Source organism: Neolamprologus brichardi, chromosome 17, assembly GCF_056152115.1.
Source record: "Neolamprologus brichardi isolate AB-2024 chromosome 17, ASM5615211v1, whole genome shotgun sequence".
NCBI classification, from domain to species: Eukaryota; Metazoa; Chordata; class Actinopteri; order Cichliformes; family Cichlidae; genus Neolamprologus; species Neolamprologus brichardi.
The window spans coordinates 20,985,415-21,005,730 of record NC_142120.1 but is presented as its reverse complement, the minus strand read 5'-3'; the positions used below and the strand labels follow the sequence as shown (position 1 = coordinate 21,005,730).

The window sequence follows — 20,316 nt, the reverse complement described above, 5'->3', positions numbered from 1 at the left end:
TATTACATTTTTTAATGTCCATGTGGTTCCACTTTAAAGGAAAAAAAAGGGATACTTATCATAAAATAATAAAAAGATCAAGGCATTGTATGAAACTGAACTGCAGGACACCACAAATTTTAATACACTAAAATTTGTGGTGTCCTGACGGTGTCACTTACATGACATATTAATTATTTTACTCAAGTTCTTCAATAAAAAGTGGAAAGTGATCTTGAAGCATTCTTAGAGTAACACCGCCTCAGGAAACATTTGGTTTATCCTCATCGGTCAATTAACGGTCATTAACAGGTTCTTACTGCTGCTGCAAGCCTGGAAGCTTAAACAGAACAGAACACTTGAAGATTCGAGCTCTGTTCTGCTCCTGTCTGCATTTTATGATGTAGCACTTGGAATTGCATCATTTATACACAGAATAACAATTCTTGCTCTCAGTCCAGCGCTCCTTCAGATGCCTTCTTTTTCTTTCTGCAGTTTTGAGGAGGTAGGAAGAATGAATGTCTCTGTCAGATGAAGCTGTTTTATCACTTATGAAGGGGACAGAGGGATGTTTTTGTCATATAAAGCTGTTCCTTTTGGAGGTTTTAGTGGAGGAGGATGGAGGGATCCGAGGATTAATGTTTCTGTCAGAGGAAGCTGCTCTGCAAACAGACAGCAGCCTCTCCACTGCCTTCAGGCTCAAACAAGGGTTTTAATATGAGAGCGATGCTGTAACACAGACATAGAGAGCATAGACAGCAACTGTTTGTAAATATAAAAATATGCATGTGCTGCTTCCTGGATGTATTTCATGCCCAGCACATTCATTGTCTGCAAATAGAACCATATCCTGTTTTTTTTTTAAAAAAACGTATCATTCAAGCAAGACAATCTCACTCTTAATCTGAAATCTGTCCTTCCACAGTGTTCGGGATGATTTTGGCAGCTGATGTGATGGAGTCTTCGCGAATTATCTTGGTGTAACAGCGTGCATACGTTCAAGGAAAGAAAAAACATTCAATATTTAAAGATGGGGAAAATGGAGGTATTTCATCATCACGACTGCTGAGCCCATTTTCTTCTTCACAGTTTCCTGACCAGAGCTTGTGTGCCATTATTCCCATCATTGAATCATAATTAACTGCCTAATTGTTCCTTCTTTCCACTGATGTACAACAGGTTTTCACTGATTCTTATTGTATAATTTAATTTTTTGTTTGGTATAATTGGAATTTGATTCTCAGTGAGCTGCAGATGTCATTTGCAAGTGTGGGTGCATCAGTGAGACTGTACCATATGACTGTTGAGGAAGAGATCAGTTCCAAAATCACATTTTACAAAGATGTAGTAAATGTATCTCACCCAACCAAAAAAAAAAAAAGTCTCTATGGGTGAAAGAACATTCATATTTAGATTGTATTCTGTGTGTAGGATCACACAGGAGTGCAGCTGCTGATGTCACACCACATGCACACAGGACTTGTCGTAATACCATTCAGGCTGAGTCATAAATAGAATCTTATTTTAAATTATGATTATGAAGAAAACAAAAAACTTAATGTAAAATGATTTCTGTTGTGCACTGATTTTAACAGTCTAATGTTATGAATCCAGTGCACCTTAGTTTCCTTTTTATTCTTGGCATCGAGGACTTAGAGACAAAGAGATTAAGTCCACACTGAGAGACTGGTGGGCACAGAACCTGAACCATCAGTATCCTAGGACAGAGCAGTTTGTATTCCCTTCAAGGATACACCGACTTACTCATCAGTTGTGATCGATACCTAGATATCAATATGGATTCATTTTGGTTATGTATTTTGCGATAATGAAAGATCCACAGATTCCCTGACAGGTAAAGCCTGACTTTTATATATTTGGAAGCCAATGCGAGAATCAGAGGAATGAGTATGTTGACACACAACTCCAGATCCAAACTAATTCTGCCTGAATATGGTTAAAGAAAAGAAAAGAAAAGAAAAGCTGAAACTGAAGCCAAAACACTCCCATCTGTCTCTAATGTTGCACTTATGTGTTTGTTTGTGCTACTGTGATTTGTGCAACAACCAGCTGCTCCAAACAAAACGTCCCTGGTGAGATTAATAAAGTTGCATGCATTGTATGATGTTGTATTATTTAACCCACCATGTCACAAGCATCATTTGAGTCTCAGGTCCACCATATCTCCAACAGCACTGTCATGTCCACTGGGATGGTAGCATAGCAGCAGCATAGAGTTGCTCTGTTCATCTCCCTCACCTTTTGTGCTTTAACCACTGAAGCCTGAGGCTATGTTTTAAATTTCCACTTGTTAAGCGCCCACAATTTTAGGCAGTAACGGCTCCACAACTGTTAGCCCAAAATCAACAGACCTTCCATCTATGGCTGAGAGACACAAGGGAAACAAATTAAAAAAAAAAACTCCTTGTATCAACTTTAAAGTCATGCTGACATTAAAAAAACAAAGTACAGAAGAATTAAATAAAAATGTCCATGAACATTGATGTGACTGAACCGAAAGCAGCAAATCTGCTAAATCATGAGCCGTTTTATTTACAAGGATGTACGAGAGAATACAAAGGATGAATGCAATTGGCAAAGTAAATAATATTCTGTTGGCAGTGATTCCCAAAACAATTGGAAAAACTTGATTTAAATTAAGCTTTAAACAAGTAAAAACTTCCCAATCCTTTAAATCAGCTACGATCAAATTTCCTTCAATCATCTCTCAGTTGTTTTCTAATAAAGTTTTCTGACAGAGTGCAGATAATCTATTTTGGCTGCACAGAGTCTACAGACCCTAACTGAGCTTGCTAGCCTTATAACTTCAATAACTTAGCATTCCACTCTCAACCAAATACATTTATCACTCCAAAATACACAAATAAAACATCACACACATCCAGTTTACCCTGATTGCTCCAATACTTCATTGTTACAGAAAGCATGTACAGGCCTTTAGTGGAAAGCTGAGTATGTTCTAACGAGACATGATTGCCCCATTATATGACAGCCACACTGAAGCAAATGACTGAGTGGTGGGGGAAAATACTGTAGCTAACAAACTGGACTCTGGTTACTCCGGTAAATATGTTGCGTTCTAGTGTGATCTGTGGCTTTTGGTTTTTTGCTTTTTAGAGTTTTTAGTTTGCTTTTCATTCTTAACCTTGACCTTTAGTTTTGATTACTATTGTAGGCTCCTGTGTTATTCATTTGATATTACTTCCTTTGTATCATTTAGCTTAATTAGTTTCAGGTGTTCCTCATTCACCACCTGTTTCCTCTTCACTTCATTGCCATCAATGTGTCTGTGTGTGTACATAGTCCCAGTTTCCATCCGACCTTTGTCAGCATGTCTGTTATCCTGTCCTTGTGTGTTCCCTGTTTCACTGAGTTCTGTTTGCTTTTACCTTATGGACTTTTGAACGATGTCTCACATAATCACAATTTCACATTTTAGATGTTATGGTAATTATTAATTCGAAATAATATTTTTCCCCAGAAAAGAGGGGTTCAGACCTTCTTCTCTTGCATATAATTTCTACTAATAGTTGATATATAAAATGTTGGGGTAGACTCCGGAGGGTGGCAATCAAAATTTTTGGCAGCCAAAGCAATGCATGGAGGGTCGGGTTGCTGCACATAAGAACTGTGCACACTGTTCATTTTTATTAAATATGATGGTGTTAAGTTACAGGTTTAGTTTTTTATATTTGTTTGTTTTTGTAGAAATAGAGTTATAATGTATTATCACTGTAATTTAATGCAATAGTGAAAATAACAATAAGAAATACTAAATCCTTGAAAATAAAAGCCTAGTTATTTCTGATTTGCATAGCTGTGCACTGCTGATTGGACTGCGCAATCTCTCCACCTGGATGAGTGTAGTTTTGGAACAGTTTGGCCTCCCGTACAATTTTAGGGGTTGGTGAAAGGGCTTTCATTAGGTACACCTCTAGCCAAAGGCTCTACTTCTGAACGATTACTGTGATAGTTGGTGAGGGTCCACTTGCTCTTGTTCCATTAGACTGAGGGTGCCTGGAGGCGGAGTCTTCTCATTTATCATATCTAGCATTCATTGCAACAAACTCCAGGAGCTCAGCCAGCAGGGCCACATAATGAACATTTGCTACGATAAAGACCTCCTGAAGGTAACTCCAAGAAGTGCATGGGATACGTGCACAGCCTTTGTTTTCCTTTATCTGCTTCTGATGAATATGAAATAATGTATCTATATTTAGTGCTTTTGGTGAGCAAAAAAGGAAAGTACAAAAATAAAGATAAATTTATTCATTACAAAGACTAAGACAAGCCTGACTGATTCTCCCTAACATCACTCTACACACAAAACACACTCTTATACACACACAGTGTTGGAGGCTGGTGATGGTTATAAATGACCCAGATAGGATTTGTCATTAAAACAGCATTTCACCAAAATTCTCTTGCAGTAACAAGATGACACAGGCGGAGCGTGTGTATATGTGTGTGTGTGTCCGTATGAGGTAGAGAAAGAGAGAGAGAGAGAGTGTGTGTGTGTGTGTGTGTGTGTGTGAGAGAGAGAGAGAGAGAGAGTTGGAGTGCTGTCCTTGAGTTTCTGGCAGACGAGATGGATGAGCTGTAATTACACTGATAGAGTGATGATTGGAGGAGAGGAAAAAGAAGGAGGATGAGAAACAAGGTCATGTATGTATTTGTCCTTGCATAAGAACATGGACGTGTGCATGTGCATATTTCTGTTTTAAATGTTATGGCTGTTACAGGATGATGGGATAACAGGCAAATCCAGATTTGACTTTCAAAGCAGAAACAGGATAGACATGATAAACACTAAAGCTCAGAAACCAAACTGCAAAAGTAGCTGGAGACACAGACCTGTAGGTGGACTCTCTCTAGGCTCAGCCACAACATTTGGCTACAGTCACTGGTCTTGTTCTTGGTTCCAACACTGGCTCAAATCTGGCTCAAGTTTTTATAACTCAGGATGACTTTTTAAAGCACACCTTGGAATGTGCTTAGCTTACTTGGATGTGGATTGAATTATAAATGTAGAAATGCACAGTCAGATTTTGATCCACCATGCAATACAGCATGAAAATGATCCCAAACACACTGACAATGCCTGATATAAGAACATGCAATTAACCCTTCTCCACTAGCAGGTCCTCAGCTCAACTCGACTTGACTCGACTTGTTTTTAGGGATTACTAGGCTGTAGTATCTGGTACCAGGTACTTTTTTAGTACCTACTCGCCCGGGGGCTCCAAACAATCTGAGACAAAAATGTGACATCAACAGACTGCATGCCACCAACTGGACAGTCAGTGGGGATCACTCGATGAGTCAGGAGAATGACACCTTCAGAAAAATCTAAACTGAATCCTGGCAAAGAGAGAAATCGCTGCACAGAAACCAACACTGTGGTTCAATAATGAGGTGCTGCCACGTACAATTGGTTTGGCAGCAGGTATACATTGTTGTGTTATTTATGTTGCATACAAATAATCTCACAGGACTTTGGGCCACACAGCTATATTGAGGTGGTTGAGTGGAGTCAACCCAAGTAGGTGCTAGTCGAAAAGTCACAAATATAACCCTATCAGTCATGGATTGGCCTCCCCAGAGCATGGACTTTAACATTACTGAATCAGTGTGTGATCATCTTGACAGGCAGTGGAACAAAAGGATAAAAACCAGAAGAGCTTTGAATGTCCTTTAAGAATCCTGGAAAAATATTCCCGAAGACTACTTAAAGAAATTTTTAAAGAAGTCGGCCTAAGAGAGTTCAGGCTGAGCTGAAGACTGAAGGTGGGTATACCAAATTTTGGCTCTCTTTTGCCTTTCCACATATGTTTACACATGTTACATGAAGGGTGACTTTTGCACAGTACTGTACATGGTCCTAATATATTTTCAGGTAAAATTAAAAAAAAGTAATAATTTGTATGAGCCACACATGAAAAATAAATTACATTGCATTGAAGCCTTAAAGGAGTTTTCTAATGGCAACATAGTTCACAAATAAGAGGACTACAAAACATTCCGCTCTATGATTTCCTGCACAAATATTTGCTGTTTGTTGAAAATCGACATTGCAGGAAAGTGGGATTGATGTTGGAGAAGCTCAGGGAGTCCATGTACCCACATTTGGCAGTCACAGATTGTTCACGTGTGTCTCAGATTTGGTCCACTGGCCTCCTAACACATTGAGCTATATTGACACAACTCCAATGAGGAATAAGAATGTAATAAAACCATGTCGACCTGTAAGGAAGCAAGCTAATTATCTGTTATCTCAAGACACCAAAATGGTATCTGAAGTTCACATCTTAATTACCATGTCATCCCCAGATAAATGTTTCAATCCGACTTAATTACATCATATTCGGATATTAAACTGTTGTCTCTATATTTAGACTTTAGAGTAAATGATTTTAACCCAGCAGTCCTGATACAGCGATTTAACCACAGCATTAGCTTGAGATATTAAGCATTGTTGTCTTGCGACAGCATGTTTAAAGTATCATTTTATCAACATGACAAAGTCTGTTAACGTCAACCATGATGGCATTATTGCCTCATTATATCAAGGTAAGAAGGAGTTTGTGTATTTTGTTGCTGAAAGAAGTACTCTAGCTATTAGCACTGTGACTCTACACTGTAAAAAAAAAAAAAAGTAATATAAAAGTATTTTACTGTGTATTTTACAGTTTTGTACTGTTCTTCTAGAATATCATTAAATTTACATAATTTTCTTGTTTTTTAAATGTATTTGTCTGTACATATGCATATTTAGACTGTTAAAATACATTCACAAATGTATCATAATTTCACAAATATTTGTCCGTTATTTGAAAGATTGAACTGTTAAATTCAAAAGTAATGCTATGGAAAAATATATAAAATGATTCTTATAAACTTTTTTTTACATCAGTTCGCCTTGTAATCAGAAGGTTGCTGGTTCGAACCCTGGCTCGGACACTCTCGGTCGTTGTGTCTTTGGGCAAGACTCTTCACCTACCGCCTACTGGTGATGGCCAGAGGGGAATTATAAAGTGGAATTATAAAGTGGAATTGTAAAGCGCTTTGAGGGTCTCAAAAAGTGCAATATGAATGTAATCCATTATTATTTAAACCAACTGTTAACTGTATATTTCTGTACATTTAAGTATTATTATTCATATTGCCGTATTCATTGACCTTGTTTATAGGTAATTTCATTATTTAATCACATTAAAATGTTCCTAATTTAATGTTTAAAAGCACTTGAAAAAGGCAAAATCCCAACAAACTGTATTGTTATTACTGAAAATAACCGTATTTTCATGAGAAAGTTATTTTCTGTTATTTTCTGTTATCTTCTGGTATTATTTTGGCGCCCCAGCTTCCGGAATATTACTGTTATTTTAGGATTTTTTTTACGGTGTAGAGATGAAAACGCATCACAGCAACATCAGCAGAGCAAGGCCCAGCAACAAAACGAGGTCTTTTTGCTATTATACATTTATTTATAAATGATTACTATTAGTTTTTCCAAATAAATTTACATACACTACCAGTCATGTAAAGTCCTGACAGACCTGCTGAAGAGTTTTCCCTCATTTTTAACCAATTTCTGCATTGTGGATCAATACTGAAGTGAATAAAATATGGAAAAAAATATAGAAATATCTTCAAAGGACAAACGTGTTAATAACTGGAAATTGGTCTTAAATTGTAGGTTTCTTATTTGGTTTAGAAAAGCTCTGCACACTCCTCAGTCTCTCAGCCAGCTCCATGAGATTCTCTCCTGGAGTTTCTCCAACAGTCTTGAAGAGACTCCAACACATGCTGAGCTCTTGGCAGAGGAGTGTCTAAAGCAGTGGAACCTCCCCCTTCAAGTATAATTGCCCCCTGGGGTCCTCCCAAAGCTACTTGGCTGCAGTATTGTCAGCCTGTCAGCCCAATGCTACTGGATAAGAACATGAAAAGCAAGAATGCTTGAAAGTAACTACTGCATTTACTCAAGTGCCGCACTGTAGTACAGTTACATTTAATCACCATGGAGTCAGGTTAGCTTGGAATGAGTCATATTTCAAAATAATCCACCACAACTTTCTCCTGATTGCCTGCTCCTCTGTAAACAGAAGATTTGAATCGCAGGTCAATGAAGCACACCAGAGATGTTCACATAAGAATTATTCTTTCTATGACATCACACTCAGCTAAAAGTTGAAAAACCTGCGACAAAGTTATTACTAATTCTTATATAACTCTGGCCAAGGTTAATATGACAATTCACAATTTTAAATTAGTAGTACTAATGCTAATCTTATACTTTGTACTCCTTCGACATGCTTGACATGTTCGATAACTGGTATTGCAAATAATTTAAAATAATAATATTTGATACAAATCTAACATTTTGGGATATAATATATATTGAGATAACCGGGATTAGTACAAAAAGTAATAAAACAAGCTCCAGCTTTGAAACAGAAGCAGCTTACTCATTCATGAATCAACGACTGATGCAATAATAACATTGAGTATTGCTGCTTTTCTTCAGTACAGGATCTAAATGCCTCTTCCGCTGTTATGCTCTGCTTCCATGTTACCTGTAGCGGGACAGAGGAGAGTGCAGTGTTCCTTAAGCCAATTTTCAATGCTGTCTTTATTTCTGATTGAATTTTTCTGATTTCCCACAGGGCAGCCGTGACTGGTTCTTGATCCCCTGTAAGCCACCGTTTAAAAAGCAAACAAACCTGGAATCGCCCCTGCTTGTTGGCTGCTTTTCCTTCACTCTGCCATCCAACTCGTCCCAAACCATGACATTTGGATTAAGACTGAGTGACTGTGGAGGCCAGATCAGCTGCAGCAGTACTCTAACTCACTGCAGGTTTTCATTATGTATGTTTGAAAAGAACTTGACCTTTGTGTGTTAAAGCACTGATGGAGTGTTTTGGTTGTTTTTTTTTTTTTAATAATTCGAGCGATTGTCATTATATAGAAATGTCCTAATCTTTAAATTTCACAAATTTTGATTATGATATATTGCTAACTATAAGCCACTCCGTGTGTGGATAATTATGGTTACAATAATGTCAATATTATCTAAAAAAGCCAAAAACTGTCTGCTTACTACATACTTGCATATCTGTTGGTTCACAGCTCCTGTGTCTTCAATCTAAGACATTTTGTGGTTGAGCAATAATCTCTAAGCAAACTTAAAATTTGGAATAAAAATGAGGCAGAGGAGACGACAATGCATCAGGTGCTGTCATTGTTAAAGATGGAGATTTACTGCCAGCTGCACTGCCTGATATAGCAGACCACAAAGGACTCCCTTTATGGCACCTTCATGATATGTAGACCTAAGATAAAGCAACAATACTTTAAACTACAACATTTGGTCAAGTCCTAGATACGTTTCACATGAAAAAATGGCAGAGACTGAGCTTAAAGCAAACAGCACCAGCTAATGTCACAATCATTTACTTTCAGCTTGACCCCACACTACACCATCCACATTCAGTCTATGACATGAAGCAGATTGACGGAGTTGGTGCTGGTCAACATGAATAAAGGCGACTCCATGTTTATGGAAGTTAAAATGTTTAAACATGTTTAAACATCAGAGACACATTTGGCCTAAGTTGGTACTGGTTGTTGAATATGATAGCAGCCGCAATGCTGTGAATTTTTTGGTTTATTAAAATTTTATCCCAAGACTTGGTGACTGGAGAACAAAGAATAAAAAAACAATTTTAACTGACATTTTCACTTTTTTTCAGAATAGGATCCGAATGTGAGGTCTATGTGAGTGCAGGTAAACAGATGCTCAGCCAAAAGACAAACTGGATATGTTCATCACTGTACACAAGCTAACAGTGGAAATACCAAGGTAACAAGACACAGCTGAAACTAATTAAGACAAAACCAAATAAAGTCAAACCAGTGAAAATGCACAAGATAAAAAAGAAACACACAAAATGGGAATCACAAAACAAAAATAAAGACTTGATAACAAGATACAACGGGATACTGACGAGGCAAGAAAAAAATATTAAAACATGGAAATGAAATATTGATAAACCCCAAGTCTTCATAGCATACAGTGGGGCAAAAAAGTATTTAGTCAGCCACCGATTGTGCAAGTTCCCCCACTTAAAATGATGACAGAGGTCAGTAATTTGCACCAGAGGTACACTTCAACTGTGAGAGACAGAATGTGAAAAAAAAAAAATCCATGAATTCACATGGTAGGATTTGTAAAGAATTTATTCGTAAATCAGGGTGGAAAATAAGTATTTGGTCAATAACAAAAATACAACTCAATACTTTGTAACATAACCTTTGTTGGCAATAACAGAGGTCAAACATTTACTATAGGTCTTTACCAGGTTTGCACACACAGTAGCTGGTATTTTGGCCCATTCCTCCATGCAGATCTTCTCAAGAGCAGTGATGTTTTGGGGCTGTCGCCGAGCAACACGGACTTTCAACTCCCGCCACAGATTTTCTATGGGGTTGAGGTCTGGAGACTGGCTAGGCCACTCCAGGACTTTCAAATGCTTCTTACGGTGCCACTCATTTGTTGCCCGGGCGGTGTGTTTTGGATCATTGTCATGTTGGAAGACCCAGCCTCGTTTCATCTTCAAAGTTCTCACTGATGGAAGGAGGTTTTGGCTCAAAATCTCACGATACTTGGCCCCATTCATTCTGTCCTTAACACGGATCAGTCGTCCTGTCCCCTTGGCAGAAAAACAGCCCCATAGCATGATGTTTCCACCCCCATGCTTCACAGTAGGTATGGTGTTCTTGGGATGCAACTCAGTATTCTTCTTCCTCCAAACACGACGAGTTGAGTTTATACCAAAAAGTTCTACTTTGGTTTCATCTGACCACATGACATTCTCCCAATCCTCTGCTGTATCATCCATGTGCTCTCTGGCAAACTTCAGACGGGCCTGGACATGCACTGGCTTCAGCAGCGGAACACGTCTGGCACTGCGGGATTTGATTCCCTGCCGTTGTAGTGTGTTACTGATGGTGACCTTTGTTACTTTGGTCCCAGCTCTCTGCAGGTCATTCACCAGGTCCCCCCGTGTGGTTCTGGGATCTTTGCTCACCGTTCTCATGATCATTTTGACCCCACGGGATGAGATCTTGCGTGGAGCCCCAGATCGAGGGAGATTATCAGTGGTCTTGTATGTCTTCCATTTTCTGATGATTGCTCCCACAGTTGATTTTTTCACACCAAGCTGCTTGCCTATTGTAGATTCACTCTTCCCAGTCTGGTGCAGGTCTACAATTCTTTTCCTGGTGTCCTTCGAAAGCTCTTTGGTCTTGGCCATGGCGGAGTTTGGAGTCTGACTGGTTGAGGCTGTGGACAGGTGTCTTTTATACAGATGATGAGGTCAAACAGGTGCCATTCATACAGGTAACGAGTGGGGGACAGAAAAGCTTCTTACAGAAGACGTTACAGGTCTGTGAGAGCCAGGGATTTTCCTTGTTTGAGGTGACCAAATACTTATTTTCCACCCTGATTTACGAATAAATTCTTACAAAAAAAAATTCTTAAATTCTCCTACAAATCCTACCATGTGAATTCATGGATTTTTTTTTCACATTCTGTCTCTCACAGTTGAAGTGTACCTCTGGTGCAAATTACTGACCTCTGTCATCATTTTAAGTGGGGGAACTTGCACAATCGGTGGCTGACTAAATACTTTTTTGCCCCACTGTAATATAATACCAGAATATAAACCAAACCTCACAATGACAGAACCACAGGCCATTTCCACTTTTCCACTTTGACTTTTTCCAAATGATAGGCTCAGGTAGGGTAGGGTTACCACCAAACATTCTATAGTCTCACAGATATCTTCATAACCACATTTAGATAGCAGTTCATTTATTTGCATGAGCATGATTATGATACATATTGGCACTAACATCACTGGTAAACTGCCTTAATTATGTTGAATTCAAAAGTGATATTCTGTCCTCCTTTTATCTGGGTACACTGAAATATAAAACCCGTACTCCCAAATCAGGACTTCATTATGCCAATTACTGTCTGAAGAAAACGGTTGTGCTCATATTTAGTGTCTTAACTCCAGAGATTAGGATTCAATGATATGAAACTTAGTCTGGAGATGAACGGGGGGCTAAAATGTGACATTATGTTGAGAGAACAGACTGCTGTATTTCATGTTTTATACACACAGGTTTCATCATAAGAGTTTTTTCTCTCAGCCTCAAGACAAACACAAGTCCCAGAAGAAAACAGAGCAGCAATGACAGAAGAAAAGAAGAAAGGGGCTGCCACCGAATCAACAACATTTGGTATTTGGTACATAATGAGACCATTAAGTCAAGATCACAGCAGAAATGTTTTTTAAAAAATGAATTAGAGAACCACAAAAGCTTAATTCCCACGCTCTGTGAAAAGAGATATTTCAATTTGGATCATGAGATTGTTATTTTGCCTCCATGAATTTAGTCTCGTGTCTATTTATTGTGTTTATTAGACGTGTTTACCTTTAGATGCGCTCGTTTGTGCTTCTGCTCTCGTCGTTCAATTTTTTACGCCTGTAGCTGTGAGTCTGTGAGTTGTGTTACAAACCTCATGCTTTCTGAAAATAAGCCATCACTAGAAGAGATATAACTTCCTCAACAGGCTAATACAGCATCAACAGCAGTAGTGGTCAGTGTTTATTTGTGTGTTGGGACTGACCGTCACGCCGCTGTCCGTCTGCGTCTCTCTGTAGGTGAAGTTGCAAACAGCCCAGGCCAAGTAGTATGTGGACATGCGAGGAGTCCGGGCAAAGTGATTGGTCAACCAGCCGTCCTCATCCAACAGCAAGCTGCTCTCCACCGGCATGTTGGACAGCGAGGTGTACTGTGGGTCATGGCGGAGGGTGAGGGAGAATGTGGCCTTGTAGACAGGTTCATCAAAGCAGGGGAAGGCCTTCCGGGCATGGATAGGACTGAACTGAGTTACTGCCAAGTAGCTATGAAAAGAAAAAGGAATAAAAGGATTATTACCAGAAAAAAAAATTTGTAAAGATTATAGAAGGTGACTTCACCGGTGAACCACTTTCATTTGGGAAATGCCAAACATGTATGAGTTCCATATAAAGAGCTAAATGTGAAGGTAATACAACCCTTAACAGGTCACTGGCAACATAGCTGATGTTTAGCGGTAAATAAACATAAAGAATGAGATATCAGCAGTTATGAATGCCAGTAAAAATGAAAGAAAACACCTCAACATCGACAAGTAAATGGAAGTCCTTTATACAGCACCGGAAAGCACTTTACAAAGCTTTGCAATGCTTTCAAAGTTAAGAGAAAAAAGATCTGAAGGGAAAATTAATTGCTAGACCAATGCATTCAAGTTGCAGTCTTTATTAAGAAATGTGTCATAAAATAGGAACGATGGGCATGACCACAGTTCTAAAGCACATGCAAATCGTGTACAGCCACATATCAGTGAATGGAGTACACACCTTTTGGCATGTGGTCATGTGGTTCAAAGCCCACATGTGTTATGATGATCCTGATAAAGGCCACAAGCCAAAAGTAGGCATAATAATTTTACGTCTTATTGTGAGACTAGTATTCTCTAAATTGTGGAACAATGTAGGCTTTAAACATTATTTTATGAGACCAGTCATAGGAATGGTGTACGGAGGACCAACATAAGACCACAAAAAATGATGAAGTCAAAAAATATGCCGAAATTTAAAATAAAAGACAAATAACAAGAATATAACATGGGAGATGCACAACAGATTATTTCAGAATCAGAAGACTTTATTTATCCCCAAGGAGCAATTACGATACAACAGAGCTGCATGATGTTGAAGATGAGGACAGGGCATAAACAGGCAATAAGAGTGAGATAATAAATACACAGAATATACAGTACATACACAGTTTTAAAATTACACAGTTTAAAATTAAAGTGACTGAATTTGACAAAAACAGGAGAAAAAAAACGCAAGGAAACTAACAAAGTAAAAAGAAATGAGAAGATGTCATTAATGTCCAATTTATGCTTCAGCGGAAAATCTACGTTGACATAACCATGCCATCACCTTCCACGCTGATTAGTCATTGCTGGCGGCTTCAACCCGACCTGCAGATACATTTCCTAGGAGGGGAAGGTCCCATTAAATGGAAGGCTACAACACTGGGTTAAGAGGGGTTTCCAGTGGCGTACGTTAAAAAAAACGTTAAAACAAATTTGCAGTCTAATTAGGTTGAAGCACAGTCCCTTCATGTTGCCACGAGTCTTTTTTACTTTTATTCCATTCTTCTCTTTTTCTCAAAGTCCTCTCGTCCTCCTCTTGATCCTATTTTATTCCCTCCTTTCACCACATTTTAATCTCCCTCTTTCATTCAGTCTAACTGTTTAACTCTTTCTCCATCCATGCTGGGGCGTGTGCATCCATATATGTGATACCTGAGTGAATCACAGCAGGCTGCTGTCATCATCATCAACGCAGGAGAAAATCTGTTTTTTAAAGCAGCCGGTGAGGAAAAATGGTTGCTTGTTGTTCCACTACAGCTGCTCGTAATTTGGTTGAACACTGCCAGGGTTTGACTTCTCTCTGTGTTCAGGTCGACTATCATTTACATTGCCTCTAATTACCTGGATCCATTTCAGACCAAAGCTAGCTGTTCAGCCAGTGTTCAGATCACCCCACTTTATGACAGTTTTTCCCTGTAATTTTGGTGCATTGTTTCAAACCAAAGGCTCAGTTTTCATAACAAATTACACAAAAAAACTCAACTTTATTACCATGTGCATTGTGAACAACTCTGTGTTGGACCAAAACTGCCAGTAATAAAAAAAAGCAAATAAATTATATAAAAAAAGGCTAATTTATTATTATTATTATTATTATTATTAATATAACAGGACCAAAAAAATAATTTATCAATGCCTAAATTAAATTCAGATTTGAAGAAATCAATTGGAAGACTACATCATTTAAATTTAAATATTGATAAACACATAAATCCATACCTAAATTCAGATATCATTTTATGTTTTGTTGGATGTAATGAAGAATATTTTTGTTTCAGTCCTCCAAAGTTGTCTTCTTTTGCTCCCAAACCTTTGCTTTACTGTTGAAACTCCTCAAAGTCTTGAAGATGACTCCCACATGCAGTCAAACAGCTGAGTTACAACAAACCAGATATTTTTCTCTACAGCTTCATCTGCATCCAGAGAACTGGAATATTCTCTCTGGACAGCTTGTACAACATGAACAGTCATGTTGTCAGAGGTAAAGTCCACAGCCTGAATGAGAGTGACTCACAGAGGAGTATAAATACATTTTACACAAAGCAAAAAATAAATAAATAAATAAATAGGACTGCTGCACTGTAGTCTGATGAAACCTCGCGTAGCTGCTTTTCTTTTTTTGCCTCAGGGCAAAAGCATGAAGCCAACCTGCTGTGTGTCCTTATGTGTAACATAGTCAACTTGTTGTAAAACCCAACAGAAACCAATTTCTCTTCACTGGGAACAAGATTGAAAATACTGGGACTTCCAAATGCTTCACAGCTGCTCTTAGGTGTTTCGACAACCTTAGTGTTGAAACCTGGCTTTGAGTTTCTCTCTCAGCTCTCCATTTCCACCCTTACAAAGGCTGCTCTTTATTGGGGATAATATGAGAACAGATACTGTGGAGTGAAATGCTGAGATTCTACAAACTTATCACTGCATGTCCCAATGATGCTGTGACTTGTTTGATCGCATATAATAAACAGTAAAAAGCCCATAATAATAGTAAATAGCAAAGATGAAAAAAATAGACTAAGCAGTGATGTTTTGGATGGTTAGTGAAGTTAAGATTGTTAACTTAATTTATTGATGTTTTTGCCCCCCTGAGCATGGTTACTACATGGCTGCTCATTTAAAAGGTCATGGCTCAGACAAGACAAGAAAAGAAAAGTACACATTGAGAGCATAGACTGTAAAAGATGGGCATGACCACCGTGACATTAGCCATGGATGTTTAAATCAGTTCAGTTCTGGTGTAATCGGCTGGTGGTCAGAGAAACAGGACAAAGAAGTTAGACAGAGATTAAGGAGCCTCACGTGGACATTAGAGGAACTGTGTCAATCAAACATGAATCAGTGAGGAAAAGACCTAAGAAGTGCCCGATGTGCTGTCAGATGCCATAAAATAAAGCACCAAAAGCAACAAAATTTCAACCCAGAGAGCCTCTGAGCTGACACCATCCAGACATGAGTATTAGTAATTCACGTGTTGCTGCTTTCTCTGAAGTATTTGCTATAATAATGTGAATTTGATGTTCATATTAAAACTTTAGTTACTCTGAAAGGCGTTAAACTGTCGGTGAGCCTGAGGGCCACACGTGCTTTTAAAACCTTTTAGAGTCTGAAACATACGTTTACTGAACAAACTGACAAATGTGTTTAAACAATTAAGCACATGTTAATTCCATAAATGGTTTTTAATTTGTATCGCATTTGATAAATCGGGCATTTAAAAAAATGTTTTAAGATGTCGTGTGCAACTTATTTTGGTTTTTCTGATGATGAAAAGCTGTACGTATCAAATATGTTAGACTAAGGGGTTAAAAACTCGCCTAAAGGTGCACTATGCTTGAATTGTTCTGTATATAAAAAAAAAAACAGGCAGAATGACAACCAAATAGCTTTTAGGATTCATCTCTTTTCAAGAAACAAGGCACACAGCACTGCAGCACATTGAAAGGATGAGAGTTTCAGCCAACGCAGCAGAGGCTTGGACCTGGAGACGTAATATTGAAGGGCTGTACGTCATCACTACACAGGATGTGCAGATAATTCATTCATTTCACTGCATTCAGTCGCTGAAACTGCAGTTTAGGCTCAAATGCTCAGGTTGTGTCTGAAAGCGTTTGTACTGGTGGATTATTTGCCTGTCAGGAGTTTACAGAATATTAAACAAATACTTTAATCTCACCATCAAAGAAGTAAAAACTGAGCCTGACATTCCTGTTTTTTAGGTTAAACAATAAGTACGACGAAAGGCATAAATAAAGTGATTTGGGGCTATTAACTATTTAAGATTTCCTTTTGCCGACTCATCCTCGTTAATATTCCCACAGAGGAGAAGCGAAGTGCAGTTATTCTTCCAAACTTTGCAGCTAGAATTATGCAGGACTAGGGAGAAAAACCAATTAGCCACCAATTACAAGTTATCTTTACTTCACCTGCTTTTATTTAGAGAGGGCTAGCACTGACCTTTCGATTAGTAGACGACCTGTACCACTACCGGCTAACTTACTGCTAGGTTACTTTGTCTAACTGCGAGGCGGGATCCTCTGCAATCTACAGCGCTATCGATTGGAACTGCTGAATAAAATGCCTGGAGAGAGCAAAACATACATAAATGTGTATTTGTGCAAGCACATACACAGATGTAAATGTAAGAGGCTCACTCACGTGATAATGATGACACTAGTTGTCTTTTTTTCTGCAGCAGCTGACTGACACTTCAACAGCATCAGTTCAGGCAGGCCACAAAGTTCATCTTAGAAGAAATTCCAGCCAATGAGCTGATGTCAGCGCCAGCCCATGACCACTGGCTCAGCAGGTACCTTTTTGCGTTTCCACTCCCTCAAGCTGCTCGGCAAGCTGCTTTGAAACCCACCTCAACCCCAGCTTCACTTCCATCTGTTCTCACTGATCCCTCCTCTTGCTGCTGATGCTGCTCTCCCTGCCTCCTGCTTTCCTGTGTGCTCATGGCCTCCCAGCCACCGAATATAAATAAGTGCAATTGAAAATAATCTTTCTGTGATGTGTAAAAGTGCCTAAACACAAAGACACAAAATAATCTCTACCAGCTGCCAAATCTTTAGCATTTAACGATACAAATCATAGCTTTCCCTTTTAACCCCAATTTGCTCCATTTGCCTCCAAAAATAAAATTATGTCATTAAGCGTGGTTGGTTAAGCAGAATTGCAGTGGGTTTAAATTACCCGTGAAGAGACCCTTAATTTAATTCATCATATTCGAATTTGCCCTGAACTTATCTCCTCCCTGGCTCTGATTTCAAAGCTTCAACACACCCAACTCATGCCTTGGAATAAATCCATACAGAATATGTGATGGTGTCATATGAAGCTGGATTTTTTTTTAGTCTTTGAACCTTTCAAACCTATCACAGGAGAAATTTAAGGTGGAATCAGGGTTCAGGGGGTTAAAGGATAATCCTCTGAAGTCAGAGCCGACAGGTCGGCCGCCTGCAGCGAGAAGTTTTCACGGGGAGCCATTTTTACTTCGGCTTTTTTCAAGTTTTTGAAACGGCATCCACGGCGAGATAATCCACAATAAACACGGGCAAACTTTCTGTTTCCTCTCGATTTCTTTTAGCCGAGCTGAATGTTTCCATATCTCAGCTTCGTTACGTTTGTCTGTCAGTCACCTGACAGACACAGGAATAAGCTAAAACCTGAGGAAATAATCCCTGTGAAAACTTTGTTATCACAATGCTGTATTTTGCTCCTGGAGTTTGTGAGAGATGAAAAGGAGGGAAACAGGAGGAGGAGAGGACGGGGTGTCTGTTGCAATTCAGGTGGCGTAATAAGAAGGAGAGAGGACACAAAAAAATCCAAAAGGAAGATGATAAAACAAAATTGTTACTACCAAAAAAAATGGGAGGAGGAGAGGGGACAAAGATGAGGGCTGGAGCAGAGTGTAAGGAAGGAAGGAAGAAAATGCAGAAAGCAAAAGGCATACAGGAGACAACAGAGGTAGAACCAAGATGAGAAACAGCTGTAACAAAGCAGTTTGGATGCTGATTGAAAGAAAACAAGAGGGGCAGACGATGAGAAGTAGAAACTTGGAGTATTAGGGCTGGGAGAGGAGAAGAAGGAAAAGACGGTAAGCAGAAGAAGTGGAAAAGAAAAGTGGAAACAGGAGATGAGGAGAAAGGAAGGGAAGAAAATTGAAGAAAAGAACCTGACACAAGCTATGGAGACATGATGACCGAGGGGAGTGGACGAAGGGAGGGAGGAGGTGACGAAAGGGAGACAGAGAGAGAGAAACCGGGAATAATAAACAGAGGGTGAGCGAGGCCGACTGGAAGAAAGAGAGAAAGAGAATAATGGAGAAAGCCTGAGAGGGACGAGATAAAGAGAGTATCTATTAGAGAGGAGGATGAGTCTGTAACGTGCACACACACACACACACACACACAAACTCCTGCTTTAAAACTCAATGAAGCACCAATATTAACACACACACACAACACTAACGTGACACCCAGCAGGTTGCCAACAGTCACTGTTGCCAAAGTAACGCTTGTTGTAACAGTAATCCTGATTGACAAGCAGGCCTATACCGTTGCCCTGGACAACGACGACAGATAAACAAACACACACACAAACACACACTCATGCATTAATGCATGTGACAATGCGTCGCCTCCAGAAACGCACCAGAGATGGAAATGACGCAATTTTCTGCTGTAATGTTTGCCATTATATTGTCTGGTGACACCACCGAAGAAGAGAGCAGGTGTGTGAATGACACATCGAACATACGCACACACATAGAGGAGAGACAGAAACACACACCTCATTTAGATTCACAGATGTGAGTGAAGGGGAAACTGTTGAGTCAGGTGCTTTTCACAGTGAGTGTGTTTCATTTCTATATCCATCCCTCACACTCTCCATCACACACAAACACACACACCCACACACACCAAACTGGACACAGTGATCTCTTTAACCAATGTCTCAAATTGCAAATTCCCTCCTTCATATTGAAAGGACTGCTGTGTATGTGTGTGTGTGTGTGTGTATTGTTGCTGCTATACTTTTACACAGGAAGCTGCTGAAGAGGCTGATTCATCATGTTCGGTGTAAAATATGCGACTGATGGGTGAGACAGTGTGGCTGGGTGGAGGCGGGGCTTAGTTTGTCAGATTTCAGTGTCTCCAAGTGTATTTAGGTAACAAGAAAGTAGTAGGCAAGGATGTACAAGAAAAAAGGAGATTAAGATAAAAATGATAATTAAAAGGATGCTAATAAGGATATCATCATCTGGCTTCCTGCTCCTCTCAGTCGTACTCGGGCTGTGAGCCACTGGAGGTACATGAAAGCATTTTATAAAGTCATGGAGAAATTCAGCAAGAGTATAAAACCAAAGTACATCCTTCTCTCAGCAAAAGATGATTTTGAGTTCTCGGTGAGTTCTCCAATGCAGGAATCTGATTGGTTGTGTTACGAGGCATGCGGCTGTGCAGTAACGACAGATCACAATCCGATTTCAGTCAGGAACCCTAAAGTCAGAGGAACATTATTTCCACATGCTA

General features: G+C 39.2%; 1 protein-coding gene across 2 annotated transcripts in view; it reads right to left on the bottom strand.

Annotated features, from left to right (window-relative positions):
- Window positions 1-20,316, bottom strand: part of LOC102788275 (thyrotropin-releasing hormone-degrading ectoenzyme-like) — a 267,187-nt gene that overhangs the window by 209,751 nt on the left and 37,120 nt on the right. For both annotated transcript variants that reach the window (XM_006781006.2, XM_087830568.1), the window contains exon 3: window positions 12,701-12,977. In XM_006781006.2, coding sequence (XP_006781069.2) covers window positions 12,701-12,977 — 277 coding nt within the window. The remainder of the gene's footprint in view (window positions 1-12,700; window positions 12,978-20,316) is intronic.